General features: G+C 51.1%; 2 protein-coding genes across 8 annotated transcripts in view; one reads left to right on the top strand and one right to left on the bottom strand.

The window, feature by feature from the left end:
* MTREX (Mtr4 exosome RNA helicase) overlaps positions 1–17,870 on the top strand; it is a 41,190-nt gene extending 23,320 nt beyond the window's left edge. For 2 of the 6 annotated variants that reach the window (XM_036409177.2, XM_036409174.2), the window contains 12 exons: positions 728–878; positions 3,703–3,875; positions 4,368–4,436; positions 4,701–4,829; positions 6,287–6,397; positions 7,392–7,580; positions 9,936–10,099; positions 11,849–11,954; positions 12,763–12,819; positions 14,306–14,468; positions 16,619–16,723; positions 17,646–17,870. In XM_036409177.2, the coding sequence (XP_036265070.1) occupies positions 728–878; positions 3,703–3,875; positions 4,368–4,436; positions 4,701–4,829; positions 6,287–6,397; positions 7,392–7,580; positions 9,936–10,099; positions 11,849–11,954; positions 12,763–12,819; positions 14,306–14,468; positions 16,619–16,723; positions 17,646–17,698 (1,470 nt within the window). In that variant the 3' untranslated portion in view covers positions 17,699–17,870. Of the gene's footprint in view, positions 1–727; positions 879–3,702; positions 3,876–4,367; positions 4,437–4,700; positions 4,830–6,282; positions 6,398–7,391; positions 7,581–9,935; positions 10,100–11,848; positions 11,955–12,762; positions 12,820–14,305; positions 14,469–16,618; positions 16,724–17,645 lie in introns of those variants that run through there. The other 4 variants (XM_036409175.2, XM_036409176.2, XR_006739772.1 and 1 more) reach the window with 4 other exon arrangements.
* The window catches only part of PLPP1 (phospholipid phosphatase 1), a 33,587-nt gene continuing 31,687 nt past the window's right edge, over positions 17,825–19,724 (bottom strand). For both annotated transcript variants that reach the window (XM_036409179.2, XM_036409180.2), the window contains exons 5-6: positions 18,497–18,673; positions 17,825–18,141 (exon numbers count right to left, since the gene is read on the bottom strand). In XM_036409179.2, coding sequence (XP_036265072.1) covers positions 18,016–18,141; positions 18,497–18,673 — 303 coding nt within the window. In that variant the 3' untranslated portion in view covers positions 17,825–18,015. The remainder of the gene's footprint in view (positions 18,142–18,496; positions 18,674–19,724) is intronic.

The raw sequence follows: 19,724 nt of genomic DNA, 5'->3' as shown, positions 1-19,724 counted from the left end.
ATGTGCCCTGGCTGGGAACCTGTAACCTTTTTGTGTGCAGGATGATGCTCTAACCAACTGAGCTATACCGGGCCAGGGCTCATTAAATTTTTTTTTTTTTAAATTTTATTGCAGAAGAAACAAAGCACAACATGAGATTTACCCTCTTCACAACACGGTTTTGAGTACAGACACGGTGTTACACAGCAGGTCTCCAGAGCTTGCTTATCTCGCTGGCCTGGAACATTTCCCAGGAAAACGTAACCCACTTCTGTAGTCTTCCCAAAGTGTGGTACGCGTACCCCCAGGGGTACAGGAAGAGTTTGGTGGGGGTACGCGTTGCACTGTGCTTAGCTGCGCCTAATTATACGTTCTCATGAGTACGAGGGGTCCTCAGTGTTAAGAAAATTATAGAAGGGGTACACATATGTCAAAAGTTTGGGAAACATTGATATAGAGCACATGTGTCAAACACAAGGCCCGCGGGCCAAATCCGTCCCGCCAGGCCTTGCAGTGTGGCCCGCACCGCGCTGTCATCACTGCACTCCGCTGCGTTTCCATCACAGTGACAGTTTATGACTGTTCAGTAAACCATTCGGCCCGCGATTTAGGCTGGATTTTAGATTTTGGCCCCTTCTCTGATTGAGTTCGACACCCCTAATATAGAGGGAAGTGAAGCACTCTGCCAGGTGGAAGCCATTGGTGTGAGTATTTGAATAACTGAAGTAGTGACGTTCACTCCTCCCAGGGCTCGGCCGACCCTCTGAACAGTGCATTTCATTTGACCTACAACATGGTTCTGAACCTCCTGCGTGTGGAAGAAATCAACCCTGAGTACATGCTGGAGAAGTCCTTCTACCAGTTCCAGCACTACAGAGCCATTCCCGGGGTGGTGGAGAGTAAGTATGACGGCTCCCGGCCTCTCAGCTGCACTCCCTCCACCTGTGTGCTGCTTGGCCTGGGGTGTCCGGAGCCAGGTCTGGGCCCTGTCATGTCGTAAGGCTAGAGCTGCAGCCAGTGCTCATTGCCGACCAGACATTCAAAGGGAAGGAAGAAAACCGGTCAGGACACTTCTCTGTGGCTGATTCAAACAGGTCTTCATTAAGGTCTTAAATTAAGGAGGAGGACATAATGGTGACCTATCATAACTTTTATGTAGCTGTGCTCAGATCGTTTGTTAGGACTTGACCAACAGTCTGCTGCCCATTCTGTGAACTTAAACGTTGCCACCATTTATCCACCCTCTGTCTGTCTCCCAAGCCCCATGAGAAGGAAGCACTGTTTTCCGTGTGGTTCTGACCAGTGTTGCTCCTGTACCCTTGAATCTTCTCAATTGAATTATCCCTGCATTTCCCTACCAGTTTTTAAAGGAGCAAGTCTTGTTATTCTAACATTTTGAAACCATTAGACAAAAGACTGAGTACCCAAAGTGTAACAGGCTTCTTAGTGGAGGAAGTAGGAGTTTAAGTGGTGAGATGAGAGGATGGGTGAGGGATTGAAAGCCCTCCCTGCTGCATAGAGTGGTCAGAGAGCAAGTGGGGCGGAGTGGTTGCAGGGGAGGCCCTGAGCTGCTGCTCTCACTGCGGAGCAGCTGGCTGCAGGCAGTGCCGGGACCGGGAAGGTGTATCTCCTTTTTGCTGTTGATGCTGCTGGAACCTTAGACATCCCACAGTTAGAATAGAGGCTGTCGCCATCCATCTTTATTTTACAAATACAGTGGGGGTTTGTTTTAACTAAGAAACTGGGAAGGCTGGCTTACATGACATGTTCATTGACTGAATCCACAGTAGGTTTCTTAGTGAGCCATAAGAGTAGAACTTCCAGAATTGTATTGTTTATTTACTGAAAAGAAAATGCAGACTCAGTCTTAATTTTTTTGTTTGGTTTCATTAATAGATAATGCATTAGTTAATACATGGCAAGGCCTGTGGAGTTACATATGGGACTACTTGAACCTTAGTTTGCTCTTTTATGCAATTGAGATACTATCTAGTTCATCCAATTCATGAGAATTTAATGAGATAATTTACATTAAATGCTCAGAAACTACCTGCTTAATTATTGATAATTTACCATAGATCAGTAAAGCCATTTAAACTTGAACTATTCAAAAATTTGCTCAGTACTGGAGTAGCAGTCCATTTTGTCATCACTCACAAGTCTGTTACATGTTTTACATATAATTTGATAGGAATGCATCTTTGGAAGCACTGTGTCTCACCTTCCTCAGAAGGAGGAACTCGGTTGCTCAATCTTAGCAGTTTATGTCTGTGGCTCCCCTGCTGTCTCCTAATGCTGAGGCTGAGACTGTGCTAGGGTGTGGGGTGCACTGTGAGGAAAGCAGCTGCTCATGCCGCGTCCCTCTGCTCTGTGATTGGGAGTGGGCTGTAGCTGTGGTTAGAGTCCTAGCTACAGACCCCAGGTGCCTCACAGTCTCAGAACTCTGACTCGGTAGCACAGCGTGATGGGAGTGGAGCATAGAGACAGTGCTGAAGCAGGAATTCATGCATCTGTGGGCAGTGGGTTTTTCACAAATGCTGCGTGGACAACAGGAGAGCCACGTGCAAGAGGAGGAAGTAAGACCCTTAACCTCAGACCACACGTAAAAATTAACTGAAATTGCTGACAGTCCTAAATATGAGCTGAAACTGTAAAACTCTTAGAAAGCACAGGCTTACATCTTCATAACCTTGGATTTGGCAAGTTGTTTCCTAGAGAATGCACCAAAAAGACAAGCAGCAAAAGAAAACTAATTTGATTTCATCAGAATTAAAAGCTTATACTTCAGTAGACACCAACAACAAAGTGGGGAAAAAAAAAACCACAGACTGGGAGGAAATATTTCCAAATCACATACCTGATAAGGATCAAGTGTCCAGAATATGTAAAGAATTCTTACAACTCAACAGCAAAAAGGGTAATTTTTAAATGGGCAAAGGCTTTGGATGGACCTTTCTCCAAAGAAGATAGTTTCCCACAAACGTGAAAAGACACTCACCATCAGTTATTAGGGAAATGCACATTGTACCACACAGGCACACCTCACACTCCTCAGGAGGGCTGTTTTTAAAACGGTAGTTAACACGATGGTGCCATTGTGTGGGAAATAGTTCAGCACGTCCTCAGCAAATTTAATGGCAGAATTACCATAAGACCCAACAGTTTCACTCCTGGTACATAACCAAAAGAATTGGAAATATGTTCAAATAAACTCATGTTTGTCTGCATAAATGTTTATAGCAGCACTGTTTACAGCCAAAAGGTGAAAGTAATCTTCAGTTCATATGCCCATGCTCTATCCACTGAGCCAAACCGGTTAGGGCAGGTGAAAGCAATCTAAATGTTCATCAACTGGTAAGAGGATAAATAAAATGGTTCCCCCCTTGTACTGGAGCATTATTCAGCCAAAGAAGCACTAGTACATGCTACGACATGAATGACATAAGGCTACACATTGTTTGATTTAGTCAGTAGGAAATAACCAGAAAGGAAGCAGACAGGAAGGCAGCCAGGGTGGGGGGGATGGGAATGAGGAGTGTCGGCTTGATGGGTGAGTTTCCTCTCGGAAAGGATGAACTAGAGGGTGGGGATGGGTGCATACATTGTGGATGTACAGTTTTTATTTTTTTTATCAACCTTTCTTTTTTTAAATTAAATTATTATCTCTGTACATACACCATTGGGATGTACAGTTTTTATATTGTGCATGTGTTTTATTGACAGAGGTAAGGAACTCAGAAGAACAATATAATAAAATAGTCATACCCAATGAAGAAAGTGTGGTCATCTATTACAAGATTAGACAGCAGCTTGCCAAACTGGGTAAAGAAATTGAAGAATATATTCACAAACCAAAATATTGCCTACCATTTCTACAACCAGGTCGTTTGGTAAAGGTATGTTAATTTAAAAAAAACATTTGAATATTTTAATATTGGGTAATCTTTGAATAGCTATTCTATTTTTTTTATATTGATAAAATGCTTTCTGCTACAGCAGTTGAGCTATAGTAATTATATGGTTTTTTTGATTCCACATGACTCTGCTTAAGGGAGGGGGTGGTTAATCAGATTTTATTTTAGAGGATATAAATTGAGGCAGATAGTGTTCTAGTTATAAAATCTAAAGTAAAGGCAGTTTTATGTAGGATGAATTCATTAGCTATAAAATACGAACGACTTTAGATGTTCTCAGAACAGATACACCAGTTATCATTTTTTTTGACATTTTGCCAATTGAGAGGTTCTTGTTATTGTGTTCCAGGGGTCTGTGAAATTGGCAGCGGTTTTCCCATAAGTTTAACAGCGATCTCTCAAAAATACTTCATCAGGACGACTCAGTTTTATTAGCCTGCAATGTCCTTGTTGATGTGCTTTACTTTCTTTTAGGTAAAGAATGAAGGAGATGATTTTGGCTGGGGAGTAGTCGTGAATTTCTCCAAAAAGTCAAATGTTAAGGTAAACTATTTGTTCTTAAAATAGAATTTTATATAAATTGTTAATGAATATTATCTTAAGAGAAGGCGTAATAAATACTGCCATAAGGAAATAATTTGTTGAATAATCTTAAATGTTGTGCTTAAAATGGATGGGTTATTTTCCTAACAACAACTACTTATAATTTCATGATAATTTATATTTCTCCTTTGAACTCATCAGTGCTGAGCGCACCGTCCCTGGACCCGGGGTCTAGGAGTTAATGATCTGCTCTGCTCTTTCCAGCCCAACTCTGGTGAGCTAGACCCACTGTATGTGGTGGAAGTGCTTCTGCGCTGCAGCCGAGAGAGCTTGAAAAACTCGGCCACGGAGGCTGCAAAACCGGCCAAGCCCGAGGAGAAGGGGGAGATGCAGGTGTGTGCTGAGCTCCCTGGGCTCCAGCATCTGTGAGTTCCTGTAGGCCCCAGGCTTCCCAAATGGGATTCTAGTAAACGTGGTCAGTGTTTCTAATGGGAAGTTTTAAGGTATTTTAAGGTCTGTTAAAACTATCTAAATATCAGTAAAACGAGTAATGAGATTTAAGCCCTTCTTTTAAAAATCAAATTATGGCAAGGTAATAGTGACAAAAGTAAAACATAAAATGAGAATGCTAGCAGATACCACTTTATCAAGTGATCAAAGTTACCATCACCAATAATGTTGACCAATGAATGAAGACCCCCCCCAAAAAAAAAAAATATATCACTTCTCCAAAAATGCATAACCTCAAGCTTGTGGTTCCTCGTGATTAGACAAACCCACATGGTGGGCATTCTCCAAAATGACATCCTATTAAAATGTCAGTGTCACAGACAACAGAGGGACTGTGCCAGGGGAAAGGAGAACAAAGAACTGTTACAATTACATTCACTGCATGATCCTAGATTGGACCGTGGACTAGTTGGGGAGAGGGGAGGTGATTTAAAGACATTGGGAACGTAGACACATGTTTAATGACGGTAGATTCAGTGTCATTGTATCAGCATCAGAGTTCCATCTTTGCTCTGTAGAGAGAGTGACGAAGCAGTCGGTCACATGTGAATGATTGCTGAGTAAAGGTGTGTGGGAGCTCTTTTCCTATTCTTTCTGTACATTTGAAGTACGTGAGACAGATAAGAGTTTGTCCCCATTTCTGAAATGTGGAAACTTGCTCCAGGTCATACAACGAGCTGCAGATTGGATTCAAACCCGGATACTCTGGACTTGAACCCATGCTTAACCACTCTTATCTGTTCAGTAAAACAACACATTTATTTCCAGCAAGCCAGTGATGGTTGTTTGTTACTGATTATGTGAAGGCAACCATAGGAGACCCAGATGAATTTGGACCTCAGTTCAGGGAGGCCTCTGAGCTGAAAGGAAGCAGAATGGGGAGGGGAGAGTTCTGCCTGGGAAGCCTGGCAGACCATTAGAGAGGTGGCCTGGCTGGTACGTCTGGCGCAGCACTGCTCGCCATCCTTGCCGCCCACCCCTCGCTTCGTGGCCCTTCCTCGGCCTCTAACCCGGGGAGGCTCCCTCCCTCTGGCTGCTGTGGGAGGGATCGGGGTTCGAGGGCCAGCTAGGAGGAAGCAAAGGTGCATCAAGCATGGATTCTGTAGTGAGCGCTCACTTATTTCTGTGTGCCATTTATAGGCCTGTTACTTAGGTTTGAATTGGTTTTTACTTTTAAAGTACGGTCTCTACTAAGATGAAAGCTTCCACAGTGATCATTTCTGTTTAGGCTGTCCCGCTGTAACTTCAGCTTCCTGTTAGGGACGTACACTGGATGTCGGGAAACGTAGAACGTGACAAGGTGTAAGTTTAACGCAGCGTTGTGGAACTCTTCGTCGCAGGTTGTTCCAGTCCTGGTGCACCTCCTGTCCGCGATCAGCAGTGTCCGGCTCTACATCCCCAAAGACCTCCGGCCCCTGGACAACAGGCAGAGCGTCCTGAAGTCAATACAGGTACACACGACCTTACGCACTGCACGTCCGTTCCATGCACACCCACCGAGGCCCCTAGTGCGGCCGCTGCACGCTCCTTCCGGAAGGGCTGTGAGCAGCCGGCAGCGGCGGCTCCTGGTCCCTGAGGGCAGCAGAGCCTGCTTCGTGAGCCCCTGGAGGGCAGGAGGGCAGGAGGGCAGGTCCCGGGCCAGGACTTAGCCATTTTCAGAATGGTCAAATTTTCAACAGAAAATGAGAACTTGTAGAAACTTTATTTTCTACTAAAAAAGGAACTTTGTTATTTAGTCAATAAACATTTAAATTAGCATCTGCTAATTTATATACTAGAATCTGAGACAACAAAGATAAAGGAACAGGCCACTTTCACGGGACATTTTTAAGCTGTAGGTATTTATTTATTGTTTGTTTATCTTAATTCCTACCTGGCCAAATCCTCTCATCTTTGAAGTCTTAGACCCTGAAGTCCCCCAGGGGGCGCTAGTCTGCTGTGGACCATCCCTTCTCTGAATTCCCATGCTCACCATGTTCACAGTTCAGTCATGTAAAAAAAATAGCAAGAGGGATCTCTGGACCCTTTTAAAATTTTCATCTTTTGACTCAGTTGTGCCCTCCCTAGGTATCAACCCCAAGGTATTTATCAGGAAATTGAAAACAATTGATACACTTAAGAGATATTCAGTACATGATGGTTTATGATGGCAAGTTGTGTTCACAACCCAAATGCCAGAGAGAGGCTCACCAACGAGCTGTGCCACAGCCAGACGGTGAGCTCTGTGTGCAGGGTTCCTAGTCTGGTCCAGTGCGCCCCGGTCAGCAAGTCCTCACAGGCGTTTCTGGAACCAGAGGCCGTGGGGGATGCACTCACATGGGAGCGATTGGGGAAATGCCGCAGCCTTTTTGTGTTTGCACATAGAAAAGCATAAAAGAAAATACCGATTTGTTTTAACCCTAAGTTTGTCTATAAATAAGCGTTAACCTTAAATGCTTGTTTCAGGAAGTTCAGAAACGGTTTCCGGACGGTGTTCCCTTGTTGGACCCTATCGATGACATGGGCATTCAAGACCAGGGCCTGAAGAAGGTCATCCAGAAAGTGGAGGCCTTCGAGCACCGCATGTACTCGCACCCGCTGCACAACGACCCGAACCTGGAGACGGTGTACACGCTCTGTGAGAAGAAAGCACAGGTATGAAGACACTGATGGGAGCCTGGAATTCTGTGTATTCCCCACGTCAGTGAGCGTGTGGTGCTCATTTTCTTCTCTGATGGGTTTCGTCAGCTAAGGAAAGTACGGACTCTCAGTAAGGCAAGATGAAGATCATTTCAATATAGTTCGGCATTTGAAGGGGCGTTTTCTTTGTAGTTTTGTTGTTGTTGTTTTGTTAATCCTCACCAGAGGATATTTTTTCATTGATTTTTAGAGAGATTGAAAGGGATAGGTAGAGACAGAGAGAGAGAGAGGGGGGGGAGAGAAATACCAATGTGAGAGAGACATATCGATTGGTTGCTTCCCACATGAGCCCTGACCAGGGCTGGGGATGGAGCCTGCATCCGAGGTGCGTGCCCTTCAACGGAATTGAACCTGGGACCCTTCGGTCTGCAGGCCGACGCTCTATCGTCCCACTGGGCCAACCAGCTAGGGCAATGTTCACCTTTTTAAAGCTCACACTTCAGTTGTTTTTAGTAAATCCACAGCTATCTGCAGCCATAACTACCGTCTAGTTTCAGAATGTTTTCATTACCCCGAGAAAGAGACCTCGTACCAATTATCAGTACTCCCACTCCCCCTCCAGTCCTACAGCCGCACATCTGCTCCCTGCCCCACGCCAGGCCGCGCTGGAGTTTCCTCTCAGAAAGTCCTATAGAGTGCAGCTGGTGCTGGCGTGTGTCTGCAGGTTCCCCATGCGCCGCACGGATCCGCGCCTTCCCGCAGGGCGCTTCCCGCAGGGCGCTTCCCGCAGGGCACACGGCTGCCCCTCGAGGGCTGGGCTCCATGGCTTCTTGGACCGCAGTGTGTTTATCCAGCCGTCAGAATGGCACGGGGGGTTTCTGCCCCTTGGGCGACCATGAGTAATGATGCTGTGAACATTTGTGTCCACATTTTTGTGCGGACATATGTCTTCTTTTCTCCTGGGTGGCATTGGGATTGCTGGGTCATAGAGTAACTCTGGGTTTCACTTTTTGAGAAAACTGCCAAGCTTTTCCAAAGTGGCTACACTACTTTACATCTCACCTGCAATTATGAGAATTCCAATTTTTCACATCCTTTCCAACACTTGTCGTCGTCTGTGTTTTTATTGTAGCCATCCAGTGGTAGTTCAGCTTTTCATGGTAATCAGCTGAAATCTCTAAGCAGGAAAGGTGATCTTACAGCCATTCTGAATAGTGAACTCAGAAAAAGCTTTTGGAAGCGAACATACCCCTCTCCACTGCCCACCTCTCTGCACCTGGAATCTTTTGTCCAATCAAACGTCACTTCCTGCTTAACGCTGTTAATGCCTCTTCGTAAGGCCTACAGTGAATGTCAGTTCCCACTGCGTGTGATTCTGTGAGAATGACAACGTAACTGTAAACGGCACCCCGTTAGTTGTGAATACATTGACCACCATCCTTGCCTTCAGAACAGCTACTCCTCACTTGAAGCTTAATGTAAAGTCTGAAAAATTCAGCTTCCCAGTCCCTAACTGCCTTCGTGTCAGTGTTTTTCTGAGCATCAGCCTGTGCTTCAGGATTCTGTGCTTCTGTCGTACTCATGTCCCAGCAGACGCGTTTGTCACAGTTACTGATCGCTGAAGGTTAAAACTCGTCCACTCACAAGGACGGCCTCGAGGTCCATGCGCTCGGAAGCTCTCCTCTGTCTGTGGGGCAAAGACCGCTCCTGCCAGAGCCGTTTCCAGGGTGGGATGCATTTGAGGACAAAGAGAAGGGACACTCACCCGGGGTGGTGAGGACAATCCAGGGCGTCAGGAGAGCTGCCCTGTTCGGTTTGGCTCGGTGGTAGAGCGTCCGCTGAAGGGTTCTGGGCTCGATTCCAGTCAAGGGCACATGCCCAGGTTTCGGGCTCCATCTCCCTGGTGAGGACGTGCAAGAGGCAGCCTGTCAGGGATTCTCATCATCGATGTTTCCGTTCCTCTCTTTCTCTCCCTTCCTCTCCAAAATAAATATCTGTATTTTAAAAAAGAGACAGATGAGAGTAATAGAGGCCCTCTTCCTGAGGATGAGGGGTGAGCGGGTGACTGAGCGGGGACTCACTCCCCGCGGCCAGCCCTTCCTCTCCCGCCAACTCTGGAGGCTGAGCCCCGCCCTCCTGCTCGGCTCTGACTTGCCGTGGACGGCGGTGTTTTCCAGTTTACCATCTTCCCTGGTCTTCCTCCCTCGAAAGGCCCAGGAACGCAGCTTTGGAAACTCCTGTGTCCCCCCTGCCCATGAGCACTGACAGGGCAGTGTGGGGAGCGTCCTTGGGGAGGATTTTGTGTCCTGAGTAAGTCCCATGTTACTTCGCTCACTTAACAGAGCTTTGTTTATATTCTGGATGCTTTAGATCGCAATAGATATTAAATCTGCAAAGCGTGAACTCAAGAAAGCAAGAACGGTCCTGCAGATGGATGAGCTCAAATGCCGCAAGCGCGTGCTGCGGCGCCTGGGGTTCGCCACGTCGTCCGATGTCATAGAGATGAAGGGACGCGTGGCCTGCGAGATCAGCAGGTGAGGCTGGCGCAGGGCTGCTCTTCGGTAAGAAAGAGCTGTCTGAGGGCTGGCTCTTCCAGCCATTCACGTGACGTGCAGAGCGGGCTAGCACCCTTCAGGAATGTTCTAGAACCGTGGTCGGCAAACTGCGGCTCTCAAGCCGCATTCCAGCCCTTTCCCTCCCTGTCTCCTCACGTCCTCTCAGGCTGTCCTCAGCCTCCTGCGGGGGTCAGGTCCACGTGAGCCCTCCTGTGTGTGTGCCGCCTCTGCAGCCTGTCCTTCATCCTCGGAGTTCTTTCCAGACCACCCTTCCGTGCCCCCCGGCAGCAGTCTGGGGGTTCTCTGGCTTTTAGAATGAACACCCTAAGGCAGTGTTCGTCCCCTTCGCTCTCTACATGCCTGTGGCCACGTCTCCCTCCGTCTGTCGCTTAGCATGGCTTTTCTCGTGCTCCCCCTCACGTCCTTCCAAAACGTGCTCTGAAAACTCCAGCATTGTTAATGCAGTCACCTGTGTAAACCAGGTCACTCTGCTGTGATTATCTTTCTTGTCTCTTCCTGCATTAAAGTAATCGTGTCCTATCATGTTACCATTAGGAATCCAAGTGTGTGTGTGTGTGTGTGTGTGTGTGTGTGTGTGTGCGCATTATAGTTATATATATATATATTATAGTTATATAAGTGACCCATTGTGTGAGACCCAGGACACCCTCCACCCCACCCCCACACCATGGGGACACTCGGAATCCCAAAGTCCTGCCCCGTGTGGCTGGTGCACCGCAAGACAGCCCTGAGTCCTGGAATGCCGCCCGACGCCCTGCCTCCGGGCTGCACGCAGCGTGCATGGGGGGCTGCGGACACCCTGGCAGAACCCGCGTGCTGCCCTGCCCTCGCTATGTGTGCCGCCATCTTGTGATGGTGTTACAATGTGAGGGTCAATTTGCATATTATCTCTTTATTCTATAGAACACTAGAGGCCCGATGCACAAAATTCATTGTGCAGCCCCACCTTCGTTTGGGCTGTTCGGTCGATTTGCATATTATGTTGTCATTATATAATTTTATTGATTTTAGTGAGGAAGGAAGAGATAGAAACAATTAGATGGTTGGGCCCAGATAATAATTGGTGATGACTTCCTCCTGGTTCCTGAGTGTTAAGTGATGCTCTTTAACTCAGGGACACGTGCAGCTTGGTATTTGCTTGAAACGCCCACGTTAAGTTCATTTGTATGTTGGCAGTACAGTGACTTGCCCTTTCCTTAGTGAACTGGTCACTCTCACTGATTACACTTGGGGGTCAAATAGCTCAGCTGTTAAAGACTCCATATAAGGCTGCGTACATTCCGTCTAAGGTCGCGTACATTCCATGCCAGGGCGTGTACATTCACTGTAAGGCCGCGTACATTCCATGTAAGGGTGTGTACATTCCATGTAAGGCCGCAAACATTCCATGTAAGGCCATGTACATTCCATCTAAGGTTGTGTACATTCCATGCCAGGGCATGTACATTCACTGTAAAGGTGTGCACATGCCATGTCAGGGCGTGTACATTCCGTGACAGGGTGTGTACATTCCATGTAAGGATGCGTACATTCTGTGTAAGGGTGTGTACATTCTGTGTAAGGGTATGTACAGGCCATGTCAGGGTGTTTACATTCCATGTAAGTATGCGTACGTTCCGTGTAAGGGCGTGTACATTCCATGTAATGGTGTGTACACGCCCTGTAAGGGGTGCCCGTCTGATGCGCTCTTCTCTCCTGCGGGCGCAGTGCCGACGAGCTCCTGCTCACCGAGATGATGTTCAACGGGCTGTTCAACGACCTGTCGGCGGAGCAGGCCACCGCCCTGCTGAGCTGCTTCGTGTTCCAGGAGAACGTGAGTCCCCACGGCCGTCCCCGGCTGCAATGCAAACGCGCCCCTTCCCGTTACACCGTGCGGGGGACGTGCGGTGCAGGCGTGCGGCGTCAGCCCGGGCACAGTGAGAATCAGATAGTAGATGCGGATTGCCAGGAAGGAGAGAGAACCAGATTTCATTTCTGGGTGGTGTTAACCAGACACCAGGCTTTAAGCCGGTTCCATAGCCCGGTGCCTTGTCAGAGGTCTGGCCTGGAAGACGGCCGGAGAGACAAGCGAGTGAGAATGGAATTGGCGGCCTGTGAACGACAGGGCATCTTGGGTCTCCGTCCCCTCCCAGCTGGGGTCGCCGGGAAGCTGCTCCCACTCCGCAGGTGGGTCGCTGGGTCAGGGGTGCGGGCTGGCCCACGCCTCAGCGCTGGGTCCGCATGGAGTTGTCCACGGGACCACCTGCACTTCACCCCAAAACGACGTGACCTGTTTAAAACGGTCACGGACATGTCTCACTTGGCATGTTTTAAGCTGTGTGTGTGGGTGAAACGGACAGAGCAGACCTGCCTCTGCACAGCACTGTGTGAGCTGCTGCTGCTCTCAAGGCCCGTGGCCTGCACGCACAGCGTCCCGGTGGGCTTTCCCGGTCTGCCGGGCTCTGGGCCGCTGCTCCTCCTCCTGCGGCAGATCAGCATTGGGGGGAGGAGACGGCACTCTCAGCTCCCGGTCACCGAAGGCCTCACAGCCCACACAGTCTGGGCTGGCAGCGAGGTCACAGGAGGAGGCAGGTCTGGTTGGGTGTGGTTTTCACAGCTGACCCTCCCTCCTTTCTTCCCAGTCCAGTGAGATGCCCAGACTGACCGAGCAATTGGCGGGGCCACTTCGTCAGATGCAGGTGGGTTCCTTCAGCTGCCCCTTTCTGAGCAGGGGGTGTAAAATAGCCGCTTTTGACGGCCTAGAGTGCATGTCCTTCAATAGAGACAGCTTCCTCTGGGTTGAAGATGTCACATGATGTTAGTCTCATCATTTAATGTGGTTTTTACTTAAAACAGTTAAACAGTCTTTTTCACTAGTACAGTGGTCGGCAAACTCATTAGTCCACAGAGCCAAATATCAACAGGACAATGTTTGAAATTTCTTTTGAGAGCCACATTTTTTATTTTTTATTTATTTATTTTTTTTAAATATATTTTATTGGTTTTGTACAGAGAGGAAGGGAGAGAGAGAGTTAGAAACATCGATGAGAGAGAGTCACCGATCAGCTGCCTCTTGCACACCCCCTCCCCCCCCAAGGTACATGCCCTTGACCGGAATCGAACCTGGGACCTTTCAGTCCCCAAGCCGACACTCTATCCATTGAGCCAAACCGGTTTCGGCGAGAGCCACATTTTTTAAACTTAAACTTCTAACGCCACTTCTTCAAAGCAGACTCGCCCAGGCCGTGGTATTTTGTGGAAGAGCCACACTCAAGGGGCCAAAGCGCCACAGTTTCTCGACCACGGACTTAGTGTAATCAATCGCACAGGGGCTGTGAGTTCAGATTCCTGGCCACCTGCAGAGGGCAACACCAGCAGTTCCATGTCTGTCCCGCTTCCTCAAGGTGAAGAACACCATCGGGATGGACGAGGGTTTAGTTAGCGTTACCTTTGGTTTACTTTTCCATTCTAGTTTACAGTACGTTTTAAAGTCTGTTTTATCCTAAGAAATTATTTATCTCTGGCTTCTCAAAGTCACAGTAACTTACAGTGATGGATTTGTGTCTTCCTGTTTTCTTAGGAAGAATTGGTTTTTGTCTGCCTTTCAGGGTCACACAGAGGCAGGGCTGGGTGGGCTGTAAGACGCTGTGAGGGCGGAGTGGGCGTCAGAGCAGAGGGCCTGTGGAGCCCAGGCCTTCGGTAGCTGCAGGTGCTTTCCACCTGTAATTACCAAGGAGAAAGGTTCTCGTGGCAAAGACCATCTTTAGATTACATTCTCTGAATCTTTATTGGGGGAAAAAGCATTTTGTTATATGATTGGTGTTTCTCTAAGTCTGTTTTATTACTGTTTTTGTTCGTAAATGAAACAATTAGAGATTGGTTAAGTGCTATTGTATAGTATTTATGAAGTTCCTGGGTTTATTTTATTTATTTCCTTTTTTAAACTTTTATAAGAATTCATTTGAGCAAACTATTGGGGAGCAAAATCTCAAATGCTCCAGCAGCTGCTGTTTGTTGTGAAAATGGTGATGTGTTGCTTCAGGGTAATGGGAAAAGTCTGTTCCCTTAACAATGGGAGGGACCCTGAGGCTGCTGAGCAGCAGCTCCACGTGGCGCCCGCCCGGGAGGTAAGGAAGAAGTGGGTGGGAGATCACCGCTATGTTAACCGTCCCTTTACCTTCAAAGGAATGTGCCAAACGAATTGCAAAAGTCTCAGCAGAAGCCAAGTTGGAAATTGATGAGGAGACTTACCTGAGCTCCTTCAAACCTCACCTAATGGACGTGGTGCACACGTGGGCCACGGGCGCGACGTTTGCCCACATCTGCAAGATGACAGACGTCTTTGAAGGTGCGGCTCAGGCTCACGCACGCTCCTCTGAGGGGCACGGGCTCGGGCCTCGCTGGCTTGTCTGTAATAAGAGAGAGTTATGTGGAAAGACAGACGGCAGTGAGCAGACGGGGACTTGGCCTGAGGCGAGAGAGGGGTGAAGGGAACACATGGGGGAGGCAGAGGCACCTGGGGGTCATAGGTCAGTGCACCTGGTCCTGGCTGGTTTGGCTGGTTTTCTGGGCCTGGAGCTGAAATACAACTGCTGGATGTTGGTCAGAACCTCCTTGTCATGGGAGCTTACTGCTCAGGGGCTGTTCTCCGCCCTTGTTCATCCCCCCTGAGGAGGTCTGTCCAGTGACTGTAAACATGCCAGGCTGACGCTGTTACTTCTTGGTGATAAAGCGGATCGATCTCCTGCCTGTGTCGGGAGAGAGTGCCCTGCACAAGCCAGGCCCTCGCTGTGGGTGCTTAGCACACTGCTCTAACTGTGTGTGATCTGCCGTCTCTGCCATCATGAGCAGGTGCCCCTGGTCAGGCAGGTCCGAGCACCCAGGGCGGTCCCGCAGCCCAGGCTGCGCTCTCTCGCAGTCCGGGACCCTCGCTCCTCACCGCCCCCCCTGCTCCTCAGCGCTACCACAGGTGAGCTCCTGCCACCGCCGCTGTGCTCTTCCCAGCTGTGAGCCTGGCTTCTGGCCGAGTGCACTCATGTTGACCACCAGGGGGCAGCTCCTGCGTTGAGCGTCTGCCCCCTGGTAGTCAGTGCGCGTCAAAATTAGACTATGCATTAACCCTTAAAAACAAAATGGCTAATTGACCAGAAAAAGAAAAGCTGAAGACCTGATTTACTTAGGATAGTGTTTTCTCCTTTGAACATACTGCCCCCTTTGCCATGTTGTTGTCAGTTCTTCCCCTGCAGAGTGGCCTTCACTCCTGTGATCGCACATGGTTATACAATTGGAGAAACACAGGAAGCTGAGCACTGCCCTAGCGCGGCGCTCGGAACTTAATGAGCTACACACAAACCACAGTTTCTAATCAGAGTCCTAATTTTCTTTTTCTGTGAAAAACAAAACAAAAACGGTTTCGATCATTTGGCTGGTTAGCTCAGTTGGTTAGAGCGTGGTGCTAAGAAATATTTAGTTGTCAGTACTTTTGAGGCATTAGCTGGGGCATGTGTCTGAGGGAGGGGTGTCTGCTGGGTTCATTTGAGGAGTTTTGAAGGCTTCATATAAACAGTGGTTTCTTCTTGCATCGGCTGTAGTCGCTGCTTACGCCCAGTGAACTGGATTGGCTGTAGTCACTTATAATGCCCAGCGAATGTGAGCAGCGCTCTGCCCGTGGTTTGCTGCTGACCCACGGAGTGGATCCAGGGCAGCCTCCGGGCAGCGCCGTCACTGTCCATTTCTGACAGAGCCGCTGCCGCACCCACCGCCCTGCACTGGCAGCCGTCGGGTCATTATTTGAAACTGCTGCCCCCTGCCCACCACACTCCTCAGAGGCCTGGCATCCGGCGTGGTTCCTGAGCCTGGGGTGCCCGAGTCATGAGGGACTTTCCACTGGCCTTGTTTTCAGAAATACTTCGCTAAAAATAACGGTAGCTTTTATTAGTGCGTATCATCTGTGCTTAAATTGGGCACAGCTGGTACTAATGCCTTAGCGATGACACCTGGTGCTCGCTCCTCGCTCGCTCACTCACTCGATGAATTGCTGAGCCCCGGGGTGGACAGCAGAGCCACCTCCAGAAAGGGTCGGCCCGCGCCCGCGCCCGCGCCCATGTGTGAGGAACGCACATTGGCGATGCTGACCTCGGTCAGACCCTCAGAATCACGTGGACAGGAGCCAGGCGTGCGTGGGCAGCACTCGGGGGCCGGAAAGCTGGAGGGGGGTGCTGCTGGGGAAGGAGAGGGTGGTTTGTTCCAGGACAGCTGCCTGTCACACACGTGTGCCCACGTGGCTGCCAGTGGGTGAACACGTGCACGTCCATCACCCACAGGACGCTGCCCGCTAGAGGGTGCGCTGCGAGAAGGCTACGATGGGAGGAGCTTTGGGTCCCATGGAGGTTGAAGGGAGGGCCCAGGCACCCCCGGGACACCCGGTCCCACGCCCTCTGCGTGGCCTCCCCGGCCGCCGCGGCTGCCGCCCCTGACGAGCGTGTCCCTTCTGTCCAGGCAGCATCATCCGCTGCATGCGGCGCCTGGAGGAGCTGCTGCGGCAGATGTGTCAGGCGGCGAAAGCCATCGGGAACACCGAGCTGGAGAACAAGTTCGCGGAAGGTCAGTGTCCCTCGTGTCTGCTGTCCCAGCACCTGTCCACCGTCTCCCCGGGTGGCCACGAGCACCCTCTAGTGGTTAAGTAAAGCCTCAGGGTCTGGGCCAAGTTGCTAAGATGATGGATGTTTATGGGCACCGCCCGGGTCACGGGACAGGGAGTGGATGGACCCGGCCTGCTTGGAGCTCCTGTCCCAGCGCCAGAGACAGATAAGCCAGCCCTCCGCAGAGCAAAGCAAGAGACAGGATGGACGAGGGAGGGGTGGACATGGCCCAGGCACCCCTCAGGCAACTGTTAGGCCCTTCCCACGTGCTTGGTTCACGTGAGGACCTGCTGGCGCCAAGCCGGCGAGGGAGGGGCGGTGGTGGAAGCAGTGAGCGGCCCTTGCCTCCCTGGAGATGATGCCAGGCAGACGGGTTCCCCAGGCCCATTGCTGTCGCTCTGCAGGCCGTCTGTAGAGGCACGGAGCGGGGAGTCCAGCTCCAGACAGACGGCTAGAGCCAGGGGGTGGCTGGGACCAAGCTTGTAGGTGGGCTCACAGGGTCCCCAGTGACCTCTGCTGCCACCTGTCCATGAGACCGCAGACACGGCCTTGGCCTTACGCCACTCTGCCTCAAGTCTAATTGTAGGGACTCGTCCTGCCTCAGAAAGAACCCACGTGGTCAAACTTCCTTAGTTTAGTCCTTTCCCAAACAGGTTTCTGTGATATTTTTAGACACCCCCCACCCCATTCCCATAGACACACTCACACACTGGGGCACAGGGGAGTCGAGGCATCAGACCAGGGTGTGGTTTCCAGGTTGCCTCTCGGCCGGCTGTGAACTCCCAGGTCTCATTCGGACCAGCAGGGCCGGTGCTGTCTCCACAGCAGGGCGGGGTGGCGATCTCTGTGGTCTAAAGGCTAACCTGAGCCGTGTTTCCCCTCAGGCATCACCAAGATCAAGAGGGACATTGTGTTTGCTGCCAGCCTCTACCTGTAGGCGCCCCGGGGACGGGGAGTGGCTGGTCTGCCTCCGTCGGACTGCAGGTGACTGCATGCTCATGGCAGCACTTGGCTCGCCCTCCCACAGCTGTCCTCAGACACTGAGCCCAGCACCAGACATGTGTACATAAGCATTGCATTTTTAATAAAAATGTACAGTGAGGCATTGAGTGAAAGGCTGGCATTTCTTCGTGGACTGGGAGCTGTGGCCAGCCGCCGGGGGAGCTATGTACACGGGGCGTGAGCGTCGGGGTAGCAGCAGAGTCCGTCAGGCTGTGCACAGACAGGAGAGGCAGTCTCCCTCGCCCACCGCCTTCAAGGCTGGTGACTGTTCCGGAAGTGATTCTCCCCCGTGGCCGTTTCGTGCAGGTTCGTATGTGAAGCCTCCTCGTTTTCCTTAAAAGACTTTCTCTCCTTGAAGAAATCTGACACGTACACCACCTACAGGGAACAGACACACTCCGAGTGAGTTTAAAAGCCCTCGGCTCCGTCTCAGTAGGCGTGTGCAAAACTGAGCGTGAAGAGCAGGACATGGTGCGGGCAAGACTGAGGGCACAGCTCAGGCTCACGGGGACGTCAGGGATGCACCGCGCTGAGATGCGGACAGCCTCCCTGCTGGCCCCCGCTCGTCACCAATAAGACAGCCGCCGTCAGAGCCTTCACACAGAACCGGGTCCGCCCGTGTCCACCCTGCTGTGCCTGGGCAGTCCTGCACGCTGCCCTGAGGTCTCCTCACAATCACCTCCACTCAGATACCCACGTGCCATCGCACGGCGTGCCGCGGCCCGGTACTCACCACCAGCACTGCGACCAGCGCCCCCTGCATGAGCCCCATCAGCACGTCGCTCCAGTGGTGCTTGTAATCTGACACGCGAGAAAGGCCCACGTAGATGGACGTGGCCACGAGGCCAAACTGCAGCGTGGGCCTCAGGAGCCTCGCCCAGTCCGCCCGCATCCTGGCCTGCAGGTAGAGCTGACAGAGGAGGGCCAGTCAGCACGGGCTCCACGACTTCCGTCAGGCGTCCCTCGCCTCTGCACGGCGGGCGTGCTACACATGACCCGCAGGCATGACCCTAGTCACTGAGTAATGGGCACTGTTTATTCGTGTGGAATGAGGCTCCAGGCAGGAGTCCTGAACACTGCCCAGGAACGTGTGCTTAGGATCTGTGCCTCCGCAGGCAGACCACTGCTCCGTGCCTAGGGCAGGGGCGCCCTGTGGGTAGGGTTGCAGCCCCGCAGTCTGCTGGGGGCTCTTGTGAAGGCCAGCGCTGCCGACAGCCTGTCTTGGGCTGAGCCCCCTAAGCTTAATGCCCGAGGCTCGCTCGTCTGCAGCTGGGCAAGTGCACCCACTGCCTGAGCCAGCGCCGCTGGAGCCCCCCCTCGCCCCACAGGGTTCCCTGCACCCCTTCCAGCTCCGACCTTTCCCGGAGCCTGAGCGGCTCCTCCCGGCCTGCCGCCTGACCGAGGCGTCTGGTGGTTTCCGAAGAGTCCCTTGGCAAATCTGGGCTCATTAAAAACGTTTTTGGTCTAATTTCCACCCAGTGAGGGCATAAAAACCCAACAGGAAAGTGTCCGTGGCTGCTTATTCAGAAGAGAGCGCCAGGCCACGCCCGGCTGCAGGCTGTCCTCTGTGGCTGGACCAGGGAGCACCGGGTTCTGAAGATGCATGCCGGCGGCGGTGGCTCTCAGCGGTGGGCTGAGGTGCTGCCGGCTTTCCACAGCCCCCTCCCTGCCAACTGGAGGGAAGGGAGAGGGCAGTGACCCCTCGGTGCAAGCAGCAGGGGCAGCTGGGCACTCCCGTCACACAGCAGACTCCTCGGTGTGGTGCTTGGGTGGGACAGGTGTTAACACGGGCTCCCCGTGGGGGAATCCCGCCCCTGCCAGACCAGAAGGGCTGGCTAGCTTAGGCCTGCTGGTGGTCCCGCCCACCTGCCCTGAGAGGAGGCGTGGTTTAAAGGACACCAGACCTCGTACTGGACCGCCCCCTCTGTAACAGGAAAGGAGTGGGCTTCCCGGAGACACAG

This window comes from Pipistrellus kuhlii, unplaced genomic scaffold (assembly GCF_014108245.1).
Source record: "Pipistrellus kuhlii isolate mPipKuh1 unplaced genomic scaffold, mPipKuh1.p scaffold_m20_p_4, whole genome shotgun sequence".
NCBI classification, from domain to species: Eukaryota; Metazoa; Chordata; class Mammalia; order Chiroptera; family Vespertilionidae; genus Pipistrellus; species Pipistrellus kuhlii.
This window is presented reverse-complemented; position numbering and strand designations above follow the sequence as displayed.